The 23,457-nt window shown below is 41.6% G+C and overlaps 1 protein-coding gene across 1 annotated transcript in view; it reads right to left on the bottom strand.

Moving 5' to 3' along the window:
• Positions 1 to 11,141, bottom strand: part of SLC17A6 (solute carrier family 17 member 6) — a 33,427-nt gene extending 22,286 nt beyond the window's left edge. Inside the window, exons 1-3 of the mRNA XM_037403126.1 lie at positions 10,339 to 11,141; positions 7,154 to 7,406; positions 5,873 to 5,991 (exon numbers count right to left, since the gene is read on the bottom strand). Of these exons, the coding sequence (XP_037259023.1) occupies positions 5,873 to 5,991; positions 7,154 to 7,406; positions 10,339 to 10,424 (458 nt within the window). The 5' untranslated portion in view covers positions 10,425 to 11,141. The remainder of the gene's footprint in view (positions 1 to 5,872; positions 5,992 to 7,153; positions 7,407 to 10,338) is intronic.
• Positions 11,142 to 23,457: the final 12,316 nt, after the last annotated feature.

The raw sequence follows: 23,457 nt of genomic DNA on the forward strand, positions 1-23,457 counted from the left end.
AAACAAAACAAGTGCTTAGCTTTAAGGTCATCTAGCATGACATTCCCTATGGCATTAACCCTTATGTTTCACTTGCTTATCCCTTATATTTTCCTTAGTCATCCCTGTACTGAAAACATTTTATAATGGCTAAAATATAACTTCCAATGTAAGACTTTAACACCCAAAGAAGAATCTAGCATATAATTTCTCTGGTTGGGCAACCGGTGTTTAGTCATTATTGTTAATATTTATGCCTTTTTTTCATTTCTATGGCTACAATTTACTGATTCTTATTATATCTTTCCAAGGAACTAAAGCACACATTTATACCCGGCAATTTTTTCCAGTGGATTTATATGCATACTTTGTAAACAAATTACCTCTTAGTACTCTTTTTTTATGTATTGATATCCTGAATACATAGTTCTTGCTATTTCTTCCACTATGTGATATTATATACTGTCATCTTTTAAGTAATTAATGATCTCTAAATCAGTCTCTAATTTTTTGACACTCATATCATGTATGTACCGAAATTACCCACAACAGTCCAAGCTTAGTGTCATCGACCTAAATACACTCGCTGCACTAAATACAGAAAAATAAATATCCCAGGATTGCATTGACTTTCTTATTAGAGCATCATGCTGGAAGCACATGATGGTTTTCTAGTGCAGCATGGCTTAAAATCCCACTCGGTGTGACTGCTTTAGAGGGTGGCTCCCCACTCCCTGATGTTACTTTGCACTTGAGTGTCATATATATTGACCAGAATTCAGTTTGGCAAATAGCGATTAACATACCATCTGATTGTCTGGTCCTTTCTATACCCGCAAGCTCATCAGCATTTGTACATATCCTGAAATGGCTGATGAAGTGTAAAGATCACAGTAGATCCTGTTTAAGGAATAGTCAGCAGTATCATAAAAGTATCTCAGTCTTTGAAGGGTTCATAAACACTAACCAGTTAATCATCAGTCTCCCAATGTGGTAATATCACTAGTTTAGTTACAGGCACTCACTTGGTTGTGCGAAACACAAAAAGAAGGGGTTTCATCACACCACATGATAACTGGAGCCAACACCCCAAGTAACCTGGGGTCCCTATACAGTGTACAGGCAGAGATATAGAGGGGCATATTCTGGGAATGACACAATATACCTGAGGTCTGAAGTGCTTGCCAACTCACTCACTTAGTTAAATAGTATAAACCTTCCTGGAGGAGCTCAAAGTCAAGAAAAATTGCACCAGTTTCCAGTTGTCTATTTTGGATGCATCAGAACAGCAAAATCTGTTCTGTTTATAATTTAGTTGTTCAGATACTACAAAAGAATGTAATCATTAAATGACATTTCTGAAATTCATATCAGGATATTGCATTGTTTCAGAACATTGAAACATCTTGGCCACTGATGTTTAAATTCATTCCATTTAAATCAATTTTTTTAATTATAGAGTTGAAGAACCAAAAAACTGAATTTCTTTTTCTTTCTTTTAATAAGATTTCAGTCACCAAGAATGATGATTGTTTTTTAAAATCTGTAAAGGTTAGATGAATTCTGATTAGCCCTAGCAAGAGTTCTTTTCATGGACTAAGTAGAAATGCAGACTAGGTGGGGTTGAAGGACTGGCAGAATTTCATACTCTTCCTGTTCACATAGTATCATGATCATATAATGACAACCTCTCTGGCAGGAGCCTCTCTAATGCTGATATTAAAACTTGCAGTTTAAAAGCATTCAAATGAGATTTATGTGGTTTAAAATGGCATTAACCGCCATTATGAGTAATAGCTCAGCTGATTAAATAGTGTGGATACATGGTATTAGGGCATCACACTTGAATTTTAATGTTTTCTTACATTTTTCAGGGAAAAATACTTTTAAACAATGCAAAAGCAACTTACTTCCCTCCTTCTGAAAATTCTGCTTACACCAGGTCAAATCCACTGTGATTTAGTGAAAAACATAGCTCTGAACCCCCAAAAATCTAAACAAAAAAAACCAACCAAAAAACCAAAAAATTATCTCACTCTTTATTAACATTTTGAAGAGAAAGACTTGTGGTTACTAATCAGAAAGGATTGTAACCAATAAACATTTATATTTTGGGGGATTCATATCTGGAATCTGCTTGTCTACTCTTGCCCCTACAGTCTAAAAAGTTCTGAAATACAGCTGATTTTCTCTCGATAAAGATAGTTGCGTAAACATCTCTGTGGGGACCATGAATTCTACTCCCAGTATACTGCGGCTGAGGGAGAAGGGCGCTTTTTTTAGTGTAAGGCTATGTGTTCAAATAGGAGAAGCAACCAAGAGGCGTTTCAAACCTGGATGTCCATGTGACAAAATGCCTTCCCTAAACTACTACAGCCTGCTCACCACTCTGCCATTATCGCGTCATGTTTAATTGGTGTCAAGGTTAATTGTTCACTGTTCATTGAGAACTTAACCCTGAAAAAAAGTTATAGCTGTAATAAACCCTACCCATGGGACTCTGCATTGCGTTTCCTTTGTTCCCCCAGTCTGCTGTGGTTGCATAGAACATCTTCCAGAGGCAGAACCTCTGCTGGGAGAAAAGGTCTCTAGCCTCTTGTGGCAAAAGGGACTCTTCTGTTTTCACACGCTGTTCAAGGGATGCAAGTTTAAAGCTTCACTGATTACAAATGAGGGGGCACCTGAGGCCCAGTCTGTGTCTTTTGAAAAATTACATTGTCCTGCAGTGCTCTGAAGGTTCCCTATTCCTACAAAAGTCAGTAGAGTTTGAAAGTGTTCAGGAGCACTGATCTTTGTAACGTACCAGCCGAACTTCTATAGACCACCTGAGATCTAAGTGCTCAGGAGATGTGTTGTTTCTGAATGTTCTCTGGAGTTTTTGAAGACAGTTTTGTTTGACCTTGTTGGTACTACAGCACTGTAAACACACCTCTATTAAAGAAAGCATTTTTCTTAGTGTTGGTCTGAAAATACACTGTAACAGAAAAGTCTCAGTGATACAATATGAGATAACTTGAGATCCTAGCTATCAAGTGCAAATTTCTGAGAAACTCTATTTACTACTTGTAAATCTGTAAATCACTAAATCTGATCTGTCAGCAGTAACGGGGAGCTGTGCATGATAAGAGCAGTGGGTGAAGGCAGAACAGAATAACCATGCAGCAGCAGCCTAGAGATTTACAGCTAGCAAAGGATCTCAGTAAAATGTTACCCATTGGCAGACTCAGTTAAAGAAAATAACATTGGAGAGTTCAGAGCTCAGGGTTGTTAGTTTTTGATTGGCAGTAAGCATTTTAAAACAGGCAGAATTAAGATAAAGGGTTTCAGTCCAGCCTGAAATTAAGGTTTTTTATGTAGAAAAGATTTCTTGATACCCCAGGAAGGTAATTTCTTCTGTATTTTATACCTTAGTGAAACTTTAACATTATGTCGAATGAATCTCTATAATTGGTTGCCAGCCTGAATCTTAATGTTATGTGCCATACACCCAGCAACTCCCTGGCAATAACATGTTAAGCTCACAAAGCACACTTTAACCCTCCTCCCAATTTCCTTCCTTTTAGCAACCTACAGTCAGTTTTTCATTCATGCTATCTTTTCCATGTAATCACTATCTCCTTCCCTTCCAGGAAATTTATCTCCTAAAATATCTCCCTTTTTCTGGAACTCAAGACTGAGTTCCTCAGACCTCCTTGAATTTGGTGATGCTGTTCTAGAGTCTATTGTGTGTAGAGTACATCTGAACTTTGTTTTTCTGTATAAATTCAGACTTGGTCTGATTTCAAAGGAAACCATTAATGCCACAAAGATAGTCAACGAGGTTTGTTAAAAAAAAAAAAAAACAAACAAACAAACAAAAAAAACCCCACCACACCTTACTTGGTTGTCATCCACTAAAGTATAAAGTGACCAGTTTTGGCTGTAGCATGAGACATGTATATCAGCAGAGGCTTTTATAGTAGCTCATATTCTACCGACGCCAGGCCCCAGTACTCACTTGTCTGACTTGTTCTCCTGCAGTTCTTAGAAAGGGTATGACATCAAGGCTTGCACCCTATTTTGGGTGCCACTTTACCCTACAGTCATCCTGTTCATTTCAAGTTGAACATGTAGGTGTCAAAATCTATATGTAGCATCAGAAACTAACTTGGGTTTTGGCCTCCTCAATGTCCTGCTGTTCCAACCACTACATCTAGTGACCCAGAATATTCTCAGCCATTCTTATCTGCAAACTAAATGTAAATCACAGCCACTATCCATATTTTACCATTTGCAATTACTGGCACATATGTCATAGCTAGTTCCTTAATTAAATCTGTGATTTACATGGTCATTTGCCTTGTGTTGGAGTTGTCTCAGAGGCTTCCACAAAAATGATAACTAATCACTAATCTGTGAAAATTGCTGAGTTAAAATACACCCAGGTCAATAACTGGAACTAGGGCTCATTTATTGTTGTAAATGTAAATATTTGTGAAGAGAAGGAAAATTTGAGTTTTCCTGGGAATGTCCCTGCCATTGTCTTGCAAACCTTTGTAGTGGCACCACTTTAAATCTGGATTGATTCAAATGATTTTACTGATGCTGCACCAGTGAATGAAGACACATTTTTTGATTCTCTGAGTCAAATTCTGCAGTCTTTACTCAAGCAAAACTCCAATTAGTCCTGAGAAGTTACAGACTATGTAAAGATGCAAAAATGCTTGAAAGAGGAAGAAAAGGAAAAGCACCGTTTAAGTGGCTGTTAATTGTTATTTGTAATAGCCTTTTACATTTCTGAACCACTAGCAGAAAGCTGACATTTGTAAACAGACAGGCAATGGATACCCCACTTTAATAAGCATTGTAGTTTGGTTTATTTGCTTTAAAAGGAGGGGTATTAGGGTTATCTCAGTTACAGAACATCTCTCCATTAGTAACTGCTCATCATTTGTAATGTAGATCTCTGTCTAAAAGTTATTTACCTCGGAGGGAGCATTTTTGCCGTAGCTCCCCTCTCCTCCCTCTTTCTCAAACCCACACAAGGAAGCTTGCTTGCCAGGCAAAGCGTCTCTGCCTTTCCAAGCCCACCTTTGATGTTGCACACTCCTGAGAAGAGTTAAAGGTATGGATTGCTGATTTTAGTACCCATTTGCACTTGGCTTGTTACTGTTTTGAAGAGTGGCACTAGGACCTTCGCTACTTCTGCAAACGATGAGCCTGTGGCATTAAGCGTGGATGTGAAAGCCTCATGTGTCTTGAATACTCAGTGGATCTAATTAACAGGTAGAATCGCACCCTGGGTGCTTGAAAAATTGCCAGACACCATAGAAACGAGTCCTTAAGTCCCCGCACCATCTGCACTTTCTTTTCATTGTGAAAGTCTCATTGAAACATGTTTTTCGACCATTCTAAGTTCATTTGTGCGCTAATGGAAAATTCCTGCTGATGGTTTTCCTTTTCATTAAAACAAAAATCATAACAACTATTTCATTCAATCATGGGGAAAAAAAATAATCTCGCAAGCTTTGATGAAACAATGAACCTTTGAATTTGCCTCTGCATACAGGTTGTTGGAATATCATTGCCACAACCTCTTTAAATGGCTTTTTAAAGAGAAAAGAAACCAACACGAGATAACCCGCGAACAGCGAGGTAGCCTGAAGAAGGGTGAGCAGCGCACTATCCCACCGCTCATGGACGTGTTCCTGCCGCCTTTAACTGCCTCTGCACCAGGGCGGGGGGGCGGGGGAGCCCCGGCTGCGGCGGGCCCCCGTCCTGGCGTGCCCCCGGCTCCGGGGTCAGCGGCCGCGGCCGGCGGACACCCCCCGCGCTGCCCCCGCCACCCCCCGCGCAGCCCCCGCCGCCCGCCCCGACTCGTCCAGGACCCCGGGCCTCTTTAGGCCGTCGTTACCTGTTAGCTGCCAGCCGGGACGAGATATACCCTCCGGGGATCTGGGTGATTATGTACCCCCAGAAAAAAGAGCCGTGGATCATGCCAACTGTTTCGGGATCCCAATTGAACTTCGCTTTCTTCCAGTGCAAGGGACCGGGAGAGAAGGAGAGAAAGAGAAGAGGAAGGCTGTAATCGTGCCAGGTTAAAGCATCCAGCCGCAGGAGCATCACACCGGGCAACAGAGGGGGCGATTCTAACGCCGGCGGTGGCGCCCGGCGGCCGGGATACCGGGACACGGACGCGGGGCACCTGGCGAAGCCGCTCGCTCTGCCTTGACCCACCATAGCATATACTCCGGATTAATAAACGGCAAAACAAACGCAATAGCAGCAGTAAACCCAGCCCCGTCCGTGCCCGCCGGACAGGAGAGGGGCAGGGCTGGCCCAGCAGTGACCAGAGCCCCGTGTGCCCGGGACCCCCGGCTGCTTCTCAGCCCCTCTGGGGCTGCCTCCTCCGGGCTGTCAGGGACAACCCCGCTCGTCAGGGCCGGGGGGGCTGCCGCCTGCCCTCCCCCCCTTGCCTGTGCAAGGGGTAGCTTGGAGGCGTTTATCTCCCCACTCGTATATTTAACACCCTTCTGTATTTAGAATTCGCTTCTTTCTCACTACGCTATAACTCGCTTTAACCCGGGTTTTATCATTGAACGCCTTTTATCAAAGCAAATCCTGCCACCCTGGTGTTTGCAAACGTTCCAACACAACCACCCGGGCTCCGTTACAGCGCGGCGCGCCCGCCGGCACCCGCTTATTCGGCGCCCTCCGTCCCTCATCCCCTACAGCTATTTGACGAGATATCTGCGTCTTTCCAGGTTGTGTGCAACGGGGAGAGGGTTAAAAAAAAAAAAGAAAAAGAAAAAGAAAAAGAAAAAGAAAAAGAAAAAGAAAAAGAAAAAGAAAAAGAAAAAGAAAAAGAAAAAGAAAAAATAGTGTCTGCAAATTAGTAATTCAAAATAGAGCTGATAACCGAAAAGGAAAAATAGGAATAATCGGTAGAAATGGTTTCTTCTCGAGAACGGTGTTTCCCTCCTACAAAGGGTGGCGGCGGGGCTGGGCAGTGAGGGGCGGGGCGGGAAGGGACGGGAGACGGGGACACAGCCCGGGACCGGGACCGGGGAGCACCGCGGGCTGCGGCAGGGGGGCAGCGCCGCGAAGCCATCAGAGCCCGTCTTGCCTGCGCTGAGGTGCTTGACCTGGGACTTGTACTGGGAGGATGAGGGATTTACGAGGGAAAGGTTCCCACCTCTTTAATAACTTTTCCTCCTCGGTGTATGGTGCTGTTATTGACCATATCCACGATGGCCACTCCTAAGTTACACCGGATCCCGAAGGAAATGCAGAATCCCAGTCCACTCATGATGGCAATGATGTACCTCCGGGGCAGCCCGAAGCAGGTACAGTCGCACAACGGGGCTTTCTTCTCCGGCACTTCCATGGGCTTCCCATCTTCTGTCAGCTCGATGGTGTCCCCGGGCTTCTGTCTCTTCTCTAGGACTCTGCCCGACACAAGAAGGGAAAGTCAAGCCCTGGGCGCCTGAACGCACAGCCACTTCGGGTAGCTGAAGGCTTAAATTCACCGCTCCCCCCGCCCCTTTGGCTTGGTATGGATTGATTTGAGGATTTAGTGCTTGTTTTCCATTCACCTTCAACTGCTCTTTAGCAATGACCTGTGGGAGTCACGATTAGTCATCCCCAACTCCCCCCCGCCACCCCGCCGCAGAAGCCCAGGGAGGAGCTCTAGCTGAGAATTGCTCATCTATCATTAAAGACTTCTGCTTAAAAATGTAGGACGCATTAAGAAGACATCATCTGTAACCACTGCAGAGGCGCCATGTTGGGGAGCCCAAGAGACATAGCCTGGAAACCGAAACAGTCTTTTGGCGAAGGTTTTACTCCCTCCTTGCTGTATTAGAAAAACCAAGGGGGGGGATGATTTTGGTGTGTATCTCGCTTCAGGTCTGGGAACAAAAGGAATGTTAGCAGAAAGGGAGGGGGGGGCGATATTGCTACTTATTTTAGATTTGCAAAATGGCTGTCACATGCAGTGGAAGAAAACATGACCGTCTTCAGAGAACTGGCATCTCCGGAGAAGTCTTTCCAAAAGATTGCATCTGCTCAGCTACACCTTGCGAGCCTGTGATCCCTTTGTAGGTTTAACCTTCCCAGATCAGCTTAAAGTCGATCTCATTGTCCCCCACTCCCTGCTTTTTACATGACTATCCTATCTCCTAGAAAACAATGTGCAGGAATCTGAAGGGGAATGCTTATTTGCAGCTATTTCGAATCAACAGGAAAATATCGGGGATAAAACACGCTGCCATCCATGACAGGTGACTTAGAACACTTCATTTTATTTCTTCTTTGGTGGAAAAGCTTTTAAAAAGCCGTGTCGGTAGTAAGAAAGATCGGGTTTAAGGAGCAAGTGTCCCATGCTGAATCTTAATCTTCTTTTGTAGTCACTGAGATAGTTAAAATACAGAAAAACTAATTGCTTCCAGCCCAGCTCCATCATCTTATAGAGCGAATATGTGACCATTTCCCGACACCCTGGTCTCTCCTACCGCTGTCCTCATCCCTGCTCTCGGAGTGTTTTCTCACGTCGGAAACCTTCTCGGAGGACCACCTCTTTGAGGTTAACTCATCCGGCTAATGGGGCAGTAACAATTAGCAGAATAAGGCTCAAAAGCTTCTTCGTGTTTTGGAGAAAACACAGAGATTTTCCCCAATAGTTGCTCAGTTGAAATTTTCCCGATTTTTCTTTGCTGGGAGAATTATTTCCGTGCTTAAAGTCCTCAGCATTAACAAATGTCTTAAAGTTGTGAATAAAACAGGACACCGTGGTTTTATGTTCGAAATTCGTTCGTGAGAATAAAGGGTGCTGTAGAGGTGTTTTCTCCCTGAATGGGCTTCTTGTCTTCGGGAAGACATTAGAAATCAATGTGTCAGGGACAGAAAACCTATTTTAATTCTAAGAATCGGAAACAAAGTACTTAGTCCCGTGCGTTGAAGATTAGTAAAGCGCGCATTTGCTAATCAAGGAGAAAATTCAAACGGAGTTCTGCTGGGAAATACAAACATTGTAATTCTCCATTATTCTCTATATGACTATATAAAAAGCAGTAGACATGATCTTTTTATTTATATGTTGTAGAATCTTTTAGGGAGAAAAACATATTTATTTCCTTAATTATATTTGAAGCATTTATTCTGGATTAGTAATATTTCTTTTTCTAACTATTGAAAATGACTTAAATGTGACCAAAACCTGTAGGATATTCACTGCGTTATTAATGGCTTTGGTTTTGCTTTTGGCTTTTCAAAGTTGTACCCTTGCTACTAAAACGGAAATCTCGATTTTGTCTTTATCACTTCACTGATATGTCCCCTTTCCTGAAAATGGCAGCAGAAGTTGTGACTCATGCTGTGGAACAGCCTTGTGCCTGTGCCCAACACTGCCGCATAGGTATGGAAAAAAAGACTTTTACGTGACCTACCCTAGGCAGATGAATCCGCAGTTACCTTTAACCTGTAATTCGGGGGGGAAAAAACCCACACCAAACCAACGAAATAAACAATAAACCCCACCAATCAACCCCCAAACTTCGAGGGAATTTCTAGCAGAGAGCACAATCAGAAATACATTGGAATTTCACAGACCATTCTCAAACGTCCTGGAGGTTACCGAAGTCGCCAGGTTGGATGGAGCACGGTGTGTCAACTTTAGTGTATACACTTCTTAGGTATGCGAGAATTTGGGCTTGTTTGTGCGTATAGGGCTCGAAGATGGTAGAAACGTTCTGTACACACAAAACCATACTGTTGAATGATGCTTTTGAGTTTAGCAATTGCAGTTGTTACTTATAAGACGAGTGGATGATTCTTCAAGCAGGCGGATAAATAATTAAACACATGCCTCTATATGTTTCAGCTTCAGGAGAAAACAAAATCGTTCGGATATCAATTATTTATACATCTCCATGTTTATCTTCCTCTGACGACAAATTACACAAGGGACAAGACTAATCGAAACCAGGAAAAATTATTATTATTATTATTTAATGATTGGTAAGGGCAGGGGGAAAGATCCTGTGACTGCATCGCAGAATTAACACAGAACAAAAATACAGGGAGCTGCTCTCTCGTGATTATGATTTCAAGATGGGATCCTTGTTTTGTGAGAGAAAGATCTTTCGCTGCATGTTTACTGACACCATCTACGAATCAGATAGAGAAGTTACGAGGGTGCCATATTGAGTAGCTTCAGCACTAGTTTCCAGGATCCAGATTATATCAGCAGTATCTCAACACCTCCCAGCCCCTCCGCCACCAGCCTCCCCAAAGCATTCAACCTCCTTCAGCAGCTGGCGGTTAAGAAAAGCTTCCGATTATTTCTGGGAAGTAGAGCCCTGTAAGAAATCTCAGTCTTACCTGTAGAGTTGACCAAGCGATTTTCCAGCAAAATTCTTCAATCCCTCCTTGCCAGGAGTCAAAATCCTTTGTTTGACCGACTCCATTCCTGCAGGGGTGCTCGCTGGATTCTGCTCTGCTCTGGATAGGGCACTGCTACGAGCAACGATGGTTCATATTGGTTTAATCTCTTAACTTTCCCCCCTCATTAAATGGCTATCAGTGCACCTTCGGGTAGAGGGAGAGCGAGAGAAAGCGTGCGCGTGTGTGTGAGAGAGGGAGAGGCAGAGACGGCGTGCGGAGCCGGGGGGGCGAGGGCGAGGGACGCGCCTGTGTGAGGCAGCGAGCGGGGGAGCCTGACCGCTGCAGGCACCCCCGGGGCTCCCGGCAGGGCGGTCAGAAACTCTCCTCGGCCTTGCAGGGTGCCGCGGTGGCGGGCGGAGGCAGTGCCATGCCCGGCTGGGAGGGGACGGAGATCCCTTTGCGGGAGCGGTTCAGAGCAATCTCGCTGTGGCGCTGGCGGGGTCCCCGGCTGTAGAGCTGGAGGGGGAGGGGTGGGATTCGCCGCCGTAGGCAGACAGCTGCGCGGCACCCCGCGCCCCGGCGCCGCTGGCTAAATCCCGCGGACGGCGAGGAGCCCTGGCGCGGCCGCGCGGCCCCCGCCCGCCCACCCGCGCAGCGCTGCTCCCACCGCGGCCGCGCAGGTCGCGCCCCGAGGCGGCGGCGGAGGCCAGCGGCACCCTCCGGGCGCCCGTCCCTTCAGCACCGCGGACAGCGCCTCGCCCCGCCGCCGGCGCCGCGTCCCTCCAGCACCGCGGACAGCGCCGCGCCCACGCGGCGCCGCGGGGGCGGGCCGCGCTCCGCAGCCCCCGGGGAGCCGCGCCCCGGCCGCCCACCCCCGCGGGGACCGGCGCAAGCGGGGCCGCTGGGGGTCACCGCCGCCCCCCCGGGGCCGCTCACCGCCCCGGGCCGCTCCGCGGGGATTGCCGCACGTCGGGGCCAGCGTCGCTGATCTGTTTGTGCTGCTGGCGTAGAGAAAGGACATGGCCTTCGTGCAGTCAGTCACGCTTCTGGGGAAACACGGCAGCAACTGCAAATAATGCTGCTCTTGCTAAAAATAGAGAACATCTATTCTAAAGGTATATTTACCTCTATATCCCTGTTTACTCGCACAGCTTATTTTATATCATATTACGCATCCATTAGGGACTGCTTTCTCTTAAGCATTTAATATTTTCCATCTCTTTTGTGTCCTCTGCTTTCATACCTCTGGGTAGGCCAGCGTAACCTTTAGACTTGATTTGTGGTATTTACAGCTCTGGAATGAGCTGGGCATATTCTGCACATAATTATTTTCCTTTCCAGAATCTAGCAGTAAATTTCCTACTTTAATCACTCTGAAGTAGATTAAAGATGCAAAACGTAGTATCTTTAAGTCATAACCATTGCATTTCTCTTAGGTTTCATGTTAATCATAAAGTTTCTGTAGATTTGTTAATCGCAAAAAAAAATGTATAACTTGTGCTCTAAACAAATCCTTCTAAAATTATTAAGCTACTTCACCTGCCTAGTTGGTGACAAAATGTAAACAGCATATTTTAGAAGTGAAATTCCCTGATGGAAACGTCTTCGGATCTATATAAATTTTTTTTTCTGCTGTTGCCCTCTGGCGGAGGGTTAATGAAGTTTTATGGCAGCAAAGTACATTTATACAAGAAAGACCAATTATTTTAATGTTGAAATTCCCATAATGACTAATCCTTGCAGAATTTCAATATTTCCTTTCAAAGTTGTGAAAGAACTACAAAGTACAAGACTAGAAAATAGATTAAAAGCATATGTAATTGACATGTTGCTAATTAGCATCAGAACACAGAGCTGATTCCTAAATCATGGTAGGTACTGAATGTGGTTTGCAGCACCGGTTTCAGTAGAGCATCTTCACTACCACTACGCTGCTGAAAGGATTTTTCCCAGTACATGCAAAGCTGCACAGTTATATAAGCAAGTCTTCCCAATGTTTCATGGCTCCAGTGTGCCATTGCAGATGCTCAAAGGAAACCTGTATCAAGAGATTTTTCTGAGGGGAAGCAGGAACAGGAAATTTTTTAGCGGGGATAAGATGGGATTGGATTCTGCAATGCAAGCCTTTCAGGAAAGTGCCAAGCACTTTTCTGAGCTGGAATTTGAGACTGTTGTTTGCAGGGCAAGGGTGCTTTGTTTATTTGCACACTACATAGGAGTGCTGGCCCTTTTTTTAGAAAGCACAGCACTAGCATGTTTTTAATGCTATAGCCACTAAGTAGCAGCAATAGTTATTAGTAAAATCATAACATTTAATAAGTAAATGATGACTTATTTGGGAAAGATAAATAATTTATCATAACACATGAAAATTACTTTAAAGGCCAGATGAGTTATTCCTGGGTGTAGACTCTTACTAGAGAAGAATTAGTTAGTCCTTGATTGGATAAAACATACAGAATAGCAAACAACACTGGTATAGTAAAACCCTGTACTGACTAGGCTGCTACTGTAGCCATCTGAAGTAGAAATTTTATGTCTGTCACATGTTATATCCAGATATTACTGAGTCCCATCCTGATCAAGTTCAGCTGTTTTGTTTTCACATGAGGCACTAAGAGCAGTAGAACGCTAATGTCATTAGTGTTATAAAATATGCACAGACTTGTCAGCTTCTTTAACATTGTATTTCAGTTATTTAACCTTGTTAAAATAAGCTGTTTTATTTAACCTTGGTAAAATAAGCTATTTCTAGAAGAAACAGCACATAGCATCAATATATGTTATCAAAATTGTTATCAATAATTATTTCCCTAAAGCATACCTGTGACAGGCAGGCTCCTCTCACAAAAGGCCTAATTCAAACTCCAGTGAAATCAGTCTTTCCACTGGTGTCAGTGGCAGGTGAAATAGGGTATTACACAGAAAATTCTAGTCCGGTTATCATTGCTAAATGTTCACGTATTGACCAGAAGGAAAGAGATGCAATCAAAAGTCACCCAGTGAAAAACTGCAGCTCTGAAAAAGCTCTAAGAATATCTGCGGGACGATATGGTATGATGCAGGATGCTGCAGATGCCTGCAATTTTTCACATAGAGCAGAAAGCTTATTGTTTAATCCTGAAACCTTGTTATTAAATACAGTTCTCTTCACCTGGTATGGATTTCTTATTCTTTTTCTTGTGTGAAGGTTAAAGGATTGAGTCCCTACCTGCCCTTTTGTTTCTATACATAGTTCCTTTTTATGAGTTTCTAACTGACCTATTTCAACAAGTTAATTGCAAGAGATGAAGAATTACAGATGCGGTTCTCGGTTTTTCTTATTGCTATATATCTACTCTCAAAATTTTCCACAATAACCCTCAGAATAGTGTCTAAATATAATATAAACCTTTTAGAGGACTACAAAGTCAAAACAGCAATACACATTGCTCTTCTCTAAGTTTTAGTCTTGCTGAAACAAACAACCCAAAATTTTCATCAGTGATACATACCAGTGATTTAAAAATACGGATTATTTAAATTCCATTTTTGACCTTATCTTTGCTGCTGATACACTGCAGTGTGGATTTACTCTTTCCCTAGTGTCATGCATGCAAACATTATAAATGAATATGTATTTTATGACCCAATTTGAGAAATAATCATGTATGCATTACATTAAATTCATATATGGTCATACAGATAAAATCCAAGAGATTTTGTTTTCCCCATCTACTCAAAGGTGACAAAATACTGTTCTCAATGATAACAGCATCATCTTCAGAAATAAATTATGTGCTTAAAATCTTAGTTATGCCATTAAATGCATGTCTGTAATACAGAGTTGTTTGGGACTGAGCATAGCATAAACATGCCTCTGAAATTATGATCTAATTCTCCTAGTTATGGTAGCTGTCCACTGAATCTAATGGAATTGGATGTTGATTTAAGAACAAAGCAACTTTTTACCTTCTTTGGGTCTAGGGAACTGCAAAATTCCAAAGCAGTGCCAAAATAATGATCTTGCTTGTCAGGTCACCAGGAAGGAGGTTGTCTGGAAGAAGCAACAGCTTTGTGAACTATTCTTCAGTGAAGTATCTATTGAAAATAAGTCTTCAATATTTCAAAAAAAGTATTCACATAAAATCTTGTGCCAAGCCCTTGAGTGAAGAGGCAGAAAAGGGGGACAAAAAGATCATTTTAAACCAGGAGTTTCCTCATTCTCCCTGAAAGTTTCTGTGGTCACTCCCTAGAACAACTTAGGTGGGCTTTTGTTTTATCATTCAGGGTCATGGTGATTCACAGCAACAACTGAACAGGTCTCCTAAAAAATTACACAGCTGAGCAATTTGAGGATTTAGATATAGTGTCCATGCGTTGACACATTAAAGACGTGTCTATGCCGAGTCCTGCGTTCCAACTTGTAAAGATTCCCAAACCCCAGCTAAAACTATACAAAGCTGGGTTATCAACACTTTATAGATGATTTTGCCTTTTGGAGGTATAACCAACAGTGGCTAAACACATGTTTTACAAAATGTCCTTGTTCTTTTTTGTAAAATATAACTCCAGACCCAGATTGTGTGCACTGTGTCGTTATTACGTCCTGTTGAGAAGTCCGTTACACAGTGCTGTTGAAGGGAGCAGCTGTAATGTGCAGTAATGCTAGAAGTTCACAGAATTTCTTTCTCTTTCTTCCTGATCTGTGTTGCTTACATCTTGAATGATATTTTAACTTCCTGAACTGTGGGCTGGTTTGGTAATTTATACACTACAAAACAAACATGGCAGAAGCTGAGGTGTTGGATCAGATCTTGGTTCTGTATCTCTACAACGGTGTGAAGATTCTTGATCTTTCTCATTTTGTGTCCCAAAGAGAACAGGCTTGAGCTGAAACATGCTAAAGAATGCATGTGTCTGTGCAGAACATAGACATGGAAGGTCACTTTTAACCAGCTCATGTTTCTTGGGAATAGAAATCTGGAGCTTTGGGCCAAGATCACAGGGACAAATAGAAAAACCTAGCTGGAAGCTGGCTGCATATGCAACATAAACTATGTGGATTTTGTCAAGCAAAGCTGTGTAGCTTTTCCACTGCCTCAGCTAAGTGTGATATACGACACTTAGAGCTTGTAAATTGGGCACCTGCCTTTCAGATGCCCCCATTCAGTTGCTAGAACATTATTATATTGCTTTGCCAATAGCCTAATAAGCACAAGAAATGATACGTAATAGAGGAGAGAAGTCACACACTAGTTTGTCAGGGTGATTTCTAGTTCTAAGCTGAACAGGAGGCAATTTGCCCAGAAACCTCTGCACTAACACAGATGATTAAATACTCTAATGACTGGCTACAAACTCCAGTATTCGGAAAGCAGCTATTGCTTTCTGTGATGGTAACGATGGCCATTTAAAAAAATAAAAAGGAAAAACCATAAAAGCATCTGAAAGCTGAACTTTTGGGTGTTAAAGAATACCTTGTTTTTAAGCATATCCATTCATGGTATTAACTCTAATGGCAATGCATATTTTCAGATAATCCACGGTGTGTTTGGCTTGCGTAGCAGGGCAGGTTCCTTATCCTGTTGAAGCTGCTGCTTCAGCCCTCTGGTGGTTACAGCCATTAAGGCGCTGGCAGTGCAGTCCACTTCTCTGGTCTACTAGCACATAAATCCAGCGGATTTCACTGCGAGAAACCCAAACTAATCAACCACTAGGTGATTTGCAGTTACCATATATGGAAATTTATGGTAAATAAATGGCTGGAAATTTTCCCATTACATTACATAAAGATTTATTTATTTCCTCTGTCCTCTCTTTCCTGTCTAAAATCTAACTTGGTTTTAGCATTAGCAACTAGATTAAAAAAAAAAAAAGGTAATAAAAATCCACCCAATGGCAAATGCCTTTTAAATTACAAAAGCAATGATATTAGTATTAAAAATCTTTTTTTTTTTCTTTTTTTTTTTTGGTATATCTCTAAAGAAATTTGACAGCATTGAATAAATTAATCTTAAAAGTAGATGGAGATGCTTATCCTCCTACCAGATATTACAGGAACATCTGTTCCATTGAATTCCTATACTGCTCCATAGTTAAATGCAAAAGATCCCAAAGGACTTCAAGCCATCTGTCATGTTACACAGACAGAAATGCACCTACCTCTGGGGCTGAGCCAGAGTAACCGTTCTCTTAGTACACAAGAAAGCTACACAACACTTGGTGAGTGGGATGCAATTACCCACAATGAAATTTAGCCAAGGACTGCAGCATATTATCCTATCTTTCATTAATGTGTTGGTTAATGACCTTTTATATCATCATTAATCTATCAGTATTTTATTGTTCCATTATGTCCATCACTGGATTGTTTAACAGCTTAGGCAAGGCATTTATGCAAGAGTCAGTTTGGTCTTAGTGATAGGTCTCTTTTCACTGTGTGGAAAGCCTGGAGGGAAATGTACACACTGGAGTATTATGGTGCCTTTTTGTTGCCAGAATTAGAAAATCAGAACCAGATTTTCCAAGGCTGCAGTAGTCCTTTCTTTTCTGTTGACTTGTCTTTTAACATTATTTTAAAATGTATTAAGAGAAGTTTGGAGAGGAGTTCTGTTGATTGAGACCACAGGTCACACTGATTTGAACAGGGCTTAAATCTATTGTAGGCATTCATTTGCTAGAACTGTTAAAGAGATACCAAAAGATACCATTCGATCAGAAAACTATTCCTGGTGGGGAAAAACAACGTAATACAACTCACAATAGATATTTGGAACATAGTTGTGCTTAGTACAACAGGGAACTGATACCTGAGTTTGTGGGCAGACTCGTGGACTACGATGTTGGGTCTGGGATTGATACCACAGCCTGAATTTGTCACTCAGGTTTTCCGTGACTCTTTTTTTGTTATGAAAAAGAGAATAATTCTTCCTTAGGACAAATATTGGTTTGTCAATAGACTAAATTAAACCAAAATCCATAAAATGCTTTGTAGGACGAATGCATGGAGATTCTATTACATGTAAAGTGGTTTCTCTAGGGAGAAACACATACATAAAACTCTAGTAATCTATACCCACCAAGTGTATTTTGCTGGTGATACAGCCAGCCAGCATATTTTGCCTTCAACACTAGACCCTGCCAGAACAGGTTCCAGGACACTTGCGTATTTTCAACTGCTAAATCACAGCCTTTCTGTGTAGAAGGATACTGAGACAGCGTGTACAAGTGTAGTAAACAAAAAAAAAAAAAAAAAAAAAAAAAGGGAAGCATGTTTCTTTAGTTGGTGTTTGGGGTTAATGAAATCTGCAGGAAATTATTCTCATGCCTTCCATGTTTTCCATGAGAACCATGTTTCTCACTGAGGAAGGCTTCCATTCATCCCATATTTCCTTCTTTAGTTTTATTTCTTGACAAGCTGACAACCATCACATGAGTTTGAGACTGAATGTAATCACATTTCCTCTCTTACATTTCCTTAGAATCAGCCTAACAGAATTGTCTCCAGTCTGCATCCAAAATAGGAAAATGAGTCTGGGGTGGTGGTGTGTCTTACATCATATGTTTGCATCTGCATCGAATAACAGTAATCCAAGCTAGCAATGTCAGCATATCCTCAAATGACTAGTATTTTAATCAAAAGAGCCCTTCATTTTATTTATAATATAAACCTAAATATTGTTTGTTCTATGAGCATCAGAATGAATGCTTCTGTCTCCCTGAGGCTTCTTGTCTTCAGTAATTCTAGTTTTCTGCTCCTCTCTCCTCACACCAGGCACTGGTCAGAATCTATGAGAACACCAGCTTTCCCCTGTGCGTTCCCTAATGATTTTCTGTCAGTGTCCTTAGTTCCTATCAAGTCATCAGCATGCCTTTTCCTGCTCCCTTATCATGTCTCTTATTTTTCTTTACAAAACTGCTTTTAGTAAACTATTTTTCTGAAAATTGTAGGGAACTCTTAATTCTAGCATTTTTACATTTCTGGCAGATTTGACTGAAATGGGTTCAAAAGTGATTATGAAGGGTGACATACACAAAAAACCCAACCCAACCCAACCCAAACCAAAAAAAAAAACAAAACCCCAAAAGTGTGAGTCTCATTTCCTTAGAAAACTACACTGAAACGTTAAATGCTGTTGATTTTGTTGATCTCATGTTTCATTAATAATGGAAGTTATCTTTGATACTTATCTATTGAGAAACAATTTCTCTGCTTTCCATAAACCACAAAGGTCTTACCTCTTTTATACAATAAATACTTACAATAAATACTTACAGGTGCTAGATATCTTCTTTGGAGAACATGTCCATGGGTTTAAAGGCAGAAAAGTCCAAATGTTCTTTTTCTTACCACAAGATACAAAGGAAAACCAAAGACTGTAAAAGGTTTTGAGGGAATAAGATGTTCCTTCTCTCCCGGAAACATTAGAGCAGCACATAATTCAAGATGAGAGGAAAATCTCTTCTTTATTTTAGGGCACTGCTAATGAGCTCAATGGTGATTACATTGTGTTCCACAGGGCAGGGGGGAAGATTGGGGTAGGACATAGCTAGCTTTAGCCCAAAGCACTTGACCCATCCATTTCAAAACATCTGTGATCTCTTAATGTAACTAAAAATACCAAGTTGTCAATTCAGATCCCTTTTCTAAATGTCACAGGGAACACCTTCAAGCTTAGGCTTCATGTGCATTTCATTTTGTAATCCGATGATTAATGTAAGTATTTTGTATCTATTTTTTCTTATTGTTTGCTATAAATAAATCATCCCACATCTGGTGGATTAACTACTTGATTCCTCTAGATGCAGGTGTGGCTCCAAGTGCGCTGTGTAATGCCATGGGGTGATACTAGCTTTGACAGCTATGCTGCATTGGCACTGCTCGGGCATGGTTAGGCTCTACAGGCACAAAGTGAAATGGGTAGTGTTTCTGGACCCTTATTTAGCACCTGAATTTTATATATAGATATACCAGATTAAGGACAGGCAGATCCACACGTTTAAGAGCAGAGTTCTGACTCACTTCCCGGTCTGTCCTTCCCCGTCTTTCCCAGGTTCCTCTGGATATAGTTAGCTGTAAGTTCAAATGTTTCAAGGAATGCCTCTGACTTACTCAGTTCCATCTGGACCAAACTGACCCCACTGACTTTTGTGTGACTCAGTCTCTGTGTGACCAGTTCTGATGTCTTTAGCTCTTCCAGGATTTCTCCTTCAGGAGTAATGAATTTTAATTACATATTTAGTGGTCTATTTACAAGACTTGGAAGTTCAAACAGTTCAAAAGACTTATGCTGAATCTTCAGCTCTTACCAGGCTCAGGGGTTCCTTGTCTGTCTCTTAAGTTGGCGTCTTCATTGTAAAAGCCAGGACAAACTTTTCTGTCTTTTGGGTTTCAGCCCAACAGCCCCCAGCTTAACAGTTGACATCTACTGGGCCTTCACCATGGATTTCACTGTATTATGTCTGATTATTACAAATCATTCTGTAATTGAGGCACCTTCCGGCTCCCCTTGTGCCAAAGATTTTCTGTTTCCCTTTTCTATCTAAAGGGCACTACTTCATGGGCACTTCTTAACTGGCTTTATTGCCCTCCCTCTCCCTCCCAGCTGGAGAAATGATCAGTATTACCATTAGTTCTATTTCTGTATGCTGTGGTGTATGATCCATGAATCCCACTCTGTTTGCCAAAGCCACGCACTAAAGTGTAGATAGAAGGTCTTATAAGGCAATGCTACTTATTCTCCTTTTTAGTGCTGCAGAAGCTTCTCACACCATTAGAAAAATAACAACTTAAAAGAGGAAAAAGACAAATGTCAATGTCCTTGCTTGGGCTGTATTCCTACCTAACTGAGCAAGAGGCACGTCTCTGCAGAATAACAAGAAAGGAATTAGCGATTTGGTCTTCTGTACGGAACTAACTTTAATGTGCACATCCCATTTTACCAGCGGTCTGTCTTAGCTGAGAACCCTTCCACACACAGCTTCACATCCTCTGTGCTTTCCTTTCAGAATTGATGCCAGTTCCTCAAAAATCATCTTACAATTTGGTTGTTCTAAAGCCCTGTTGAGGAACAGGTATTTCTTAGATACGAAGCCTGCTTTATCCCTGGAACATATGCATTATGCTACAGCCAAGCAAAGATCAAGACTGAGATGTGTATAAATACGTAAGAAAAGGTAGGTTACAAGCACGGTTCTATTGCTGTTTGCCAGATGTCCTGAGATCACACCCTGGGGGCTGCAGCTGGGTAATTAATTTCTGCAACACATAACTTGTTAAATTTAGTTGTTTGTTTTCTTGTTCTCTCTCACTTAATATTTTCTTACAGTTCCAAACTGTAGTTCTTACTTTATATACAATTCCAGTAAAATCACTGGGGCTATTTCCAGAACAAAGGATCTAAGTTTTCTTACAAGGATCTGAATCGTGGCATAAATTTTCTGTGCCGATCATTTTTTTCCCCTTATCATCATAGGCTGACTTTTAACTCAATAAGGAAGGTACTAGTTGCACCTACTTTAGTTGTGGTTTATTTTATTTTAGAGTGGTCCGTGTGTCCAGTAAGTGGTCTGAGATTGCCAATTCATTCACCCCTATCATGTTGTCATAGATTCATTTTTTTCTGGATGTCTTCTGCTTTCTGAAGGGCTGACCACAGCACAACCATTATGAAGGCTAGCTTCTTTGGCCTTTGGAACAACAACGTTCACAGGTTTTTTTTAATTTCTGTTAGGAATAATCATATAATAATCAAAGGTCTGAAGTAACTACATATCCCAAAACTGAATGGCTGGAAAGCAAGTCATCCTTAAAATCCATTCTGTCAGTCTCATCTTCTTCACTTCCAAATTCTCCTTTACTACGAGGCCCCCACGGCTTATGGAAACACCTTTCCCTGGAGGTAGCTTATCTTCACGAAATATCTCCACTGAATCCATGAGGTCAGTCAGTCTCGTATTACTGAGTCACTCTTGGTGAATTGAGTTGGTCTTCTGCTTTCGCAGACAAATTTATTTGGCAGGCTGCCAATTTCTTTCCGTTTATGACAAGAATATTAATCACTCTCTGAACGGTGCATGCTCCATCATCAGTGCACATCATAAATCATTGAGAGGTACTTTTGCATCTGGTTAACATTACACCTAAGGGCTTCGTGCAGCGCACGCTTTCCTGGTCTACATGGGCATCTTTCCTTTACTCATTTCTTCTACCTTTAGTGTTCTCCAAAAGGCTTCATAAATCAATTGCTTGTCTTTCAAAAGCTGCCCTGTATTCTCCAGCACTTCTAATAGACTTCAAAATGATCCTCATTAATCCTTCTTCACTAAGAGGATGGGTGACCAACCATACAGCCTGACGGAGATGGAAAAATATGACCAGTGAGGGAAAGAGAGAATAGGATTCTCTCCTAAGTCCATGTGGGGCACAGGGGAGGTCAGACAGTATAAAAAACAGCCCAAGTTTCTCTACTTGAACTTGGTCTCAAGGAGTAGGACTTTGAATACAGTAGGACTTTCTCACGAGAACTAGCATATTTTGCAGGAAATCTCACAACAATTCATGTTCTGGAATTACTTTCCCATACCACAGGCAGGTTATCAGCCTGAAAGCAGACCACAGCCAGGCCTTTCGTGGTGGGTGGATGGGGTTTCTGTTTCACATATATTTCTTTTTTCCAAAATATTCTACGCCTCATCTGCCCATGCCTCAACTACCCCATTCCCTCCAGTAGGGTAACAAGGAGTTTATGGATCCAGTGGTTCCCAGTGTTTGAATTAATGTCTCTTTATCAGCAGAAGTGGGATGGCAAATGTACGGGACAGCTGAATCACCTTCTCCAAGTTTTTTCTTAATTTCATCCTCATTATTTTACAAAAGGTTAGAGGGACTCAAATAGGAAAAGATCACCTTCATAATTAAAATAATTAAAAACAGTTGATCATGTTGCTAAACATTTGGGCCCAGTTCCGATACTCTTTTAACAAATACTTGACCAGAGTGTAACTTCTTCATTTTTTTCTGCTAGCAGCTGCTGCAAGAGAAATCGGGCTCAGAAGTTCTCTGCTCTCTGTGCATCAGGAGGGAGGGCTGAGTAAACTGAGCATGTGCAAGAACTGTTTTCTTCTTGATTACATTCAAATACCTGATACTTGTCAGGATTTTTACTGATTAATTACCCTGAGATTAGTTCTTCAGCTAATATGAGTAGGCTACTAATCATATATGTAATCTGTCTGATATTATGGCCACATGACAACCCACGCATGCAAGTTGCTGAAATGCGATGTGGATGGGGGAACTGGTAACTCAGTCTTGCAGAACAAGCCGGAAGATCGAGAATCTCAAGAAGCAGAAAACTTTTTGCCTTTGATGATAACAAAAAATAACAAGGACTCCTGTTCTTAATATTTTAAAATATTCCCAAGAGCATACTTAACAACCATTTAGAAAATTCTGCATGATTTAAAGCTTTTTCAGATTAAAAACTGTCCACATAGAAGTTTGTTTTTCATGAAAAATGCTAGTTTAGAAACACTGGGTTAGCAACCAGGAAATAAAATCAAGGGAATAGTTTCATTTGCCAAAAATATGGGGTCAAAATGTGATAAGTCTTTTCACTGGTGTTCTTAATAGTACATGGGATGTATTAAAGCAACAGAAGAAATAAAGGAACATACCTTGATGGAGAGATCAGTTGTGAGTCTTCAAAAGAAAATTTCAAAAGCATAATTTTAGTCAGGGTTTTAGTTTTTCTGCTATCTCAGTTCATTGCCTACATCGCTTCATGCAAAATCACTGAATATTCAGGGTTGGAGATAGACAGTTGTGGTGCCTAAAGCCATTTCACATGATCCCTCAAGCTGCCCAAATAAATAGGAATATAGCATGAGTGTGTCAGTATATTTTCTACATATATGGTGTAATCCCATTTTAGGAAGTCGCTGGACCTTTGCTATTGGTTACAATGGCATAAAAATTCCAAAATTCACAAAAAATTCCTTTCTTCAGCTAATACTGTGGGAGGCTGGAGTTATACTGGTTATACAGATGCCCTCTGCTGCTGACTTCTTGGAATTGTCTGTTACAAAATGAAGAGGCTACCCTGAGAGCAACCTGTTCTCAAAAATCCCCAC

Source organism: Falco rusticolus, chromosome 10 (genome assembly GCF_015220075.1).
Source record: "Falco rusticolus isolate bFalRus1 chromosome 10, bFalRus1.pri, whole genome shotgun sequence".
NCBI lineage: Eukaryota > Metazoa > Chordata > Aves > Falconiformes > Falconidae > Falco > Falco rusticolus.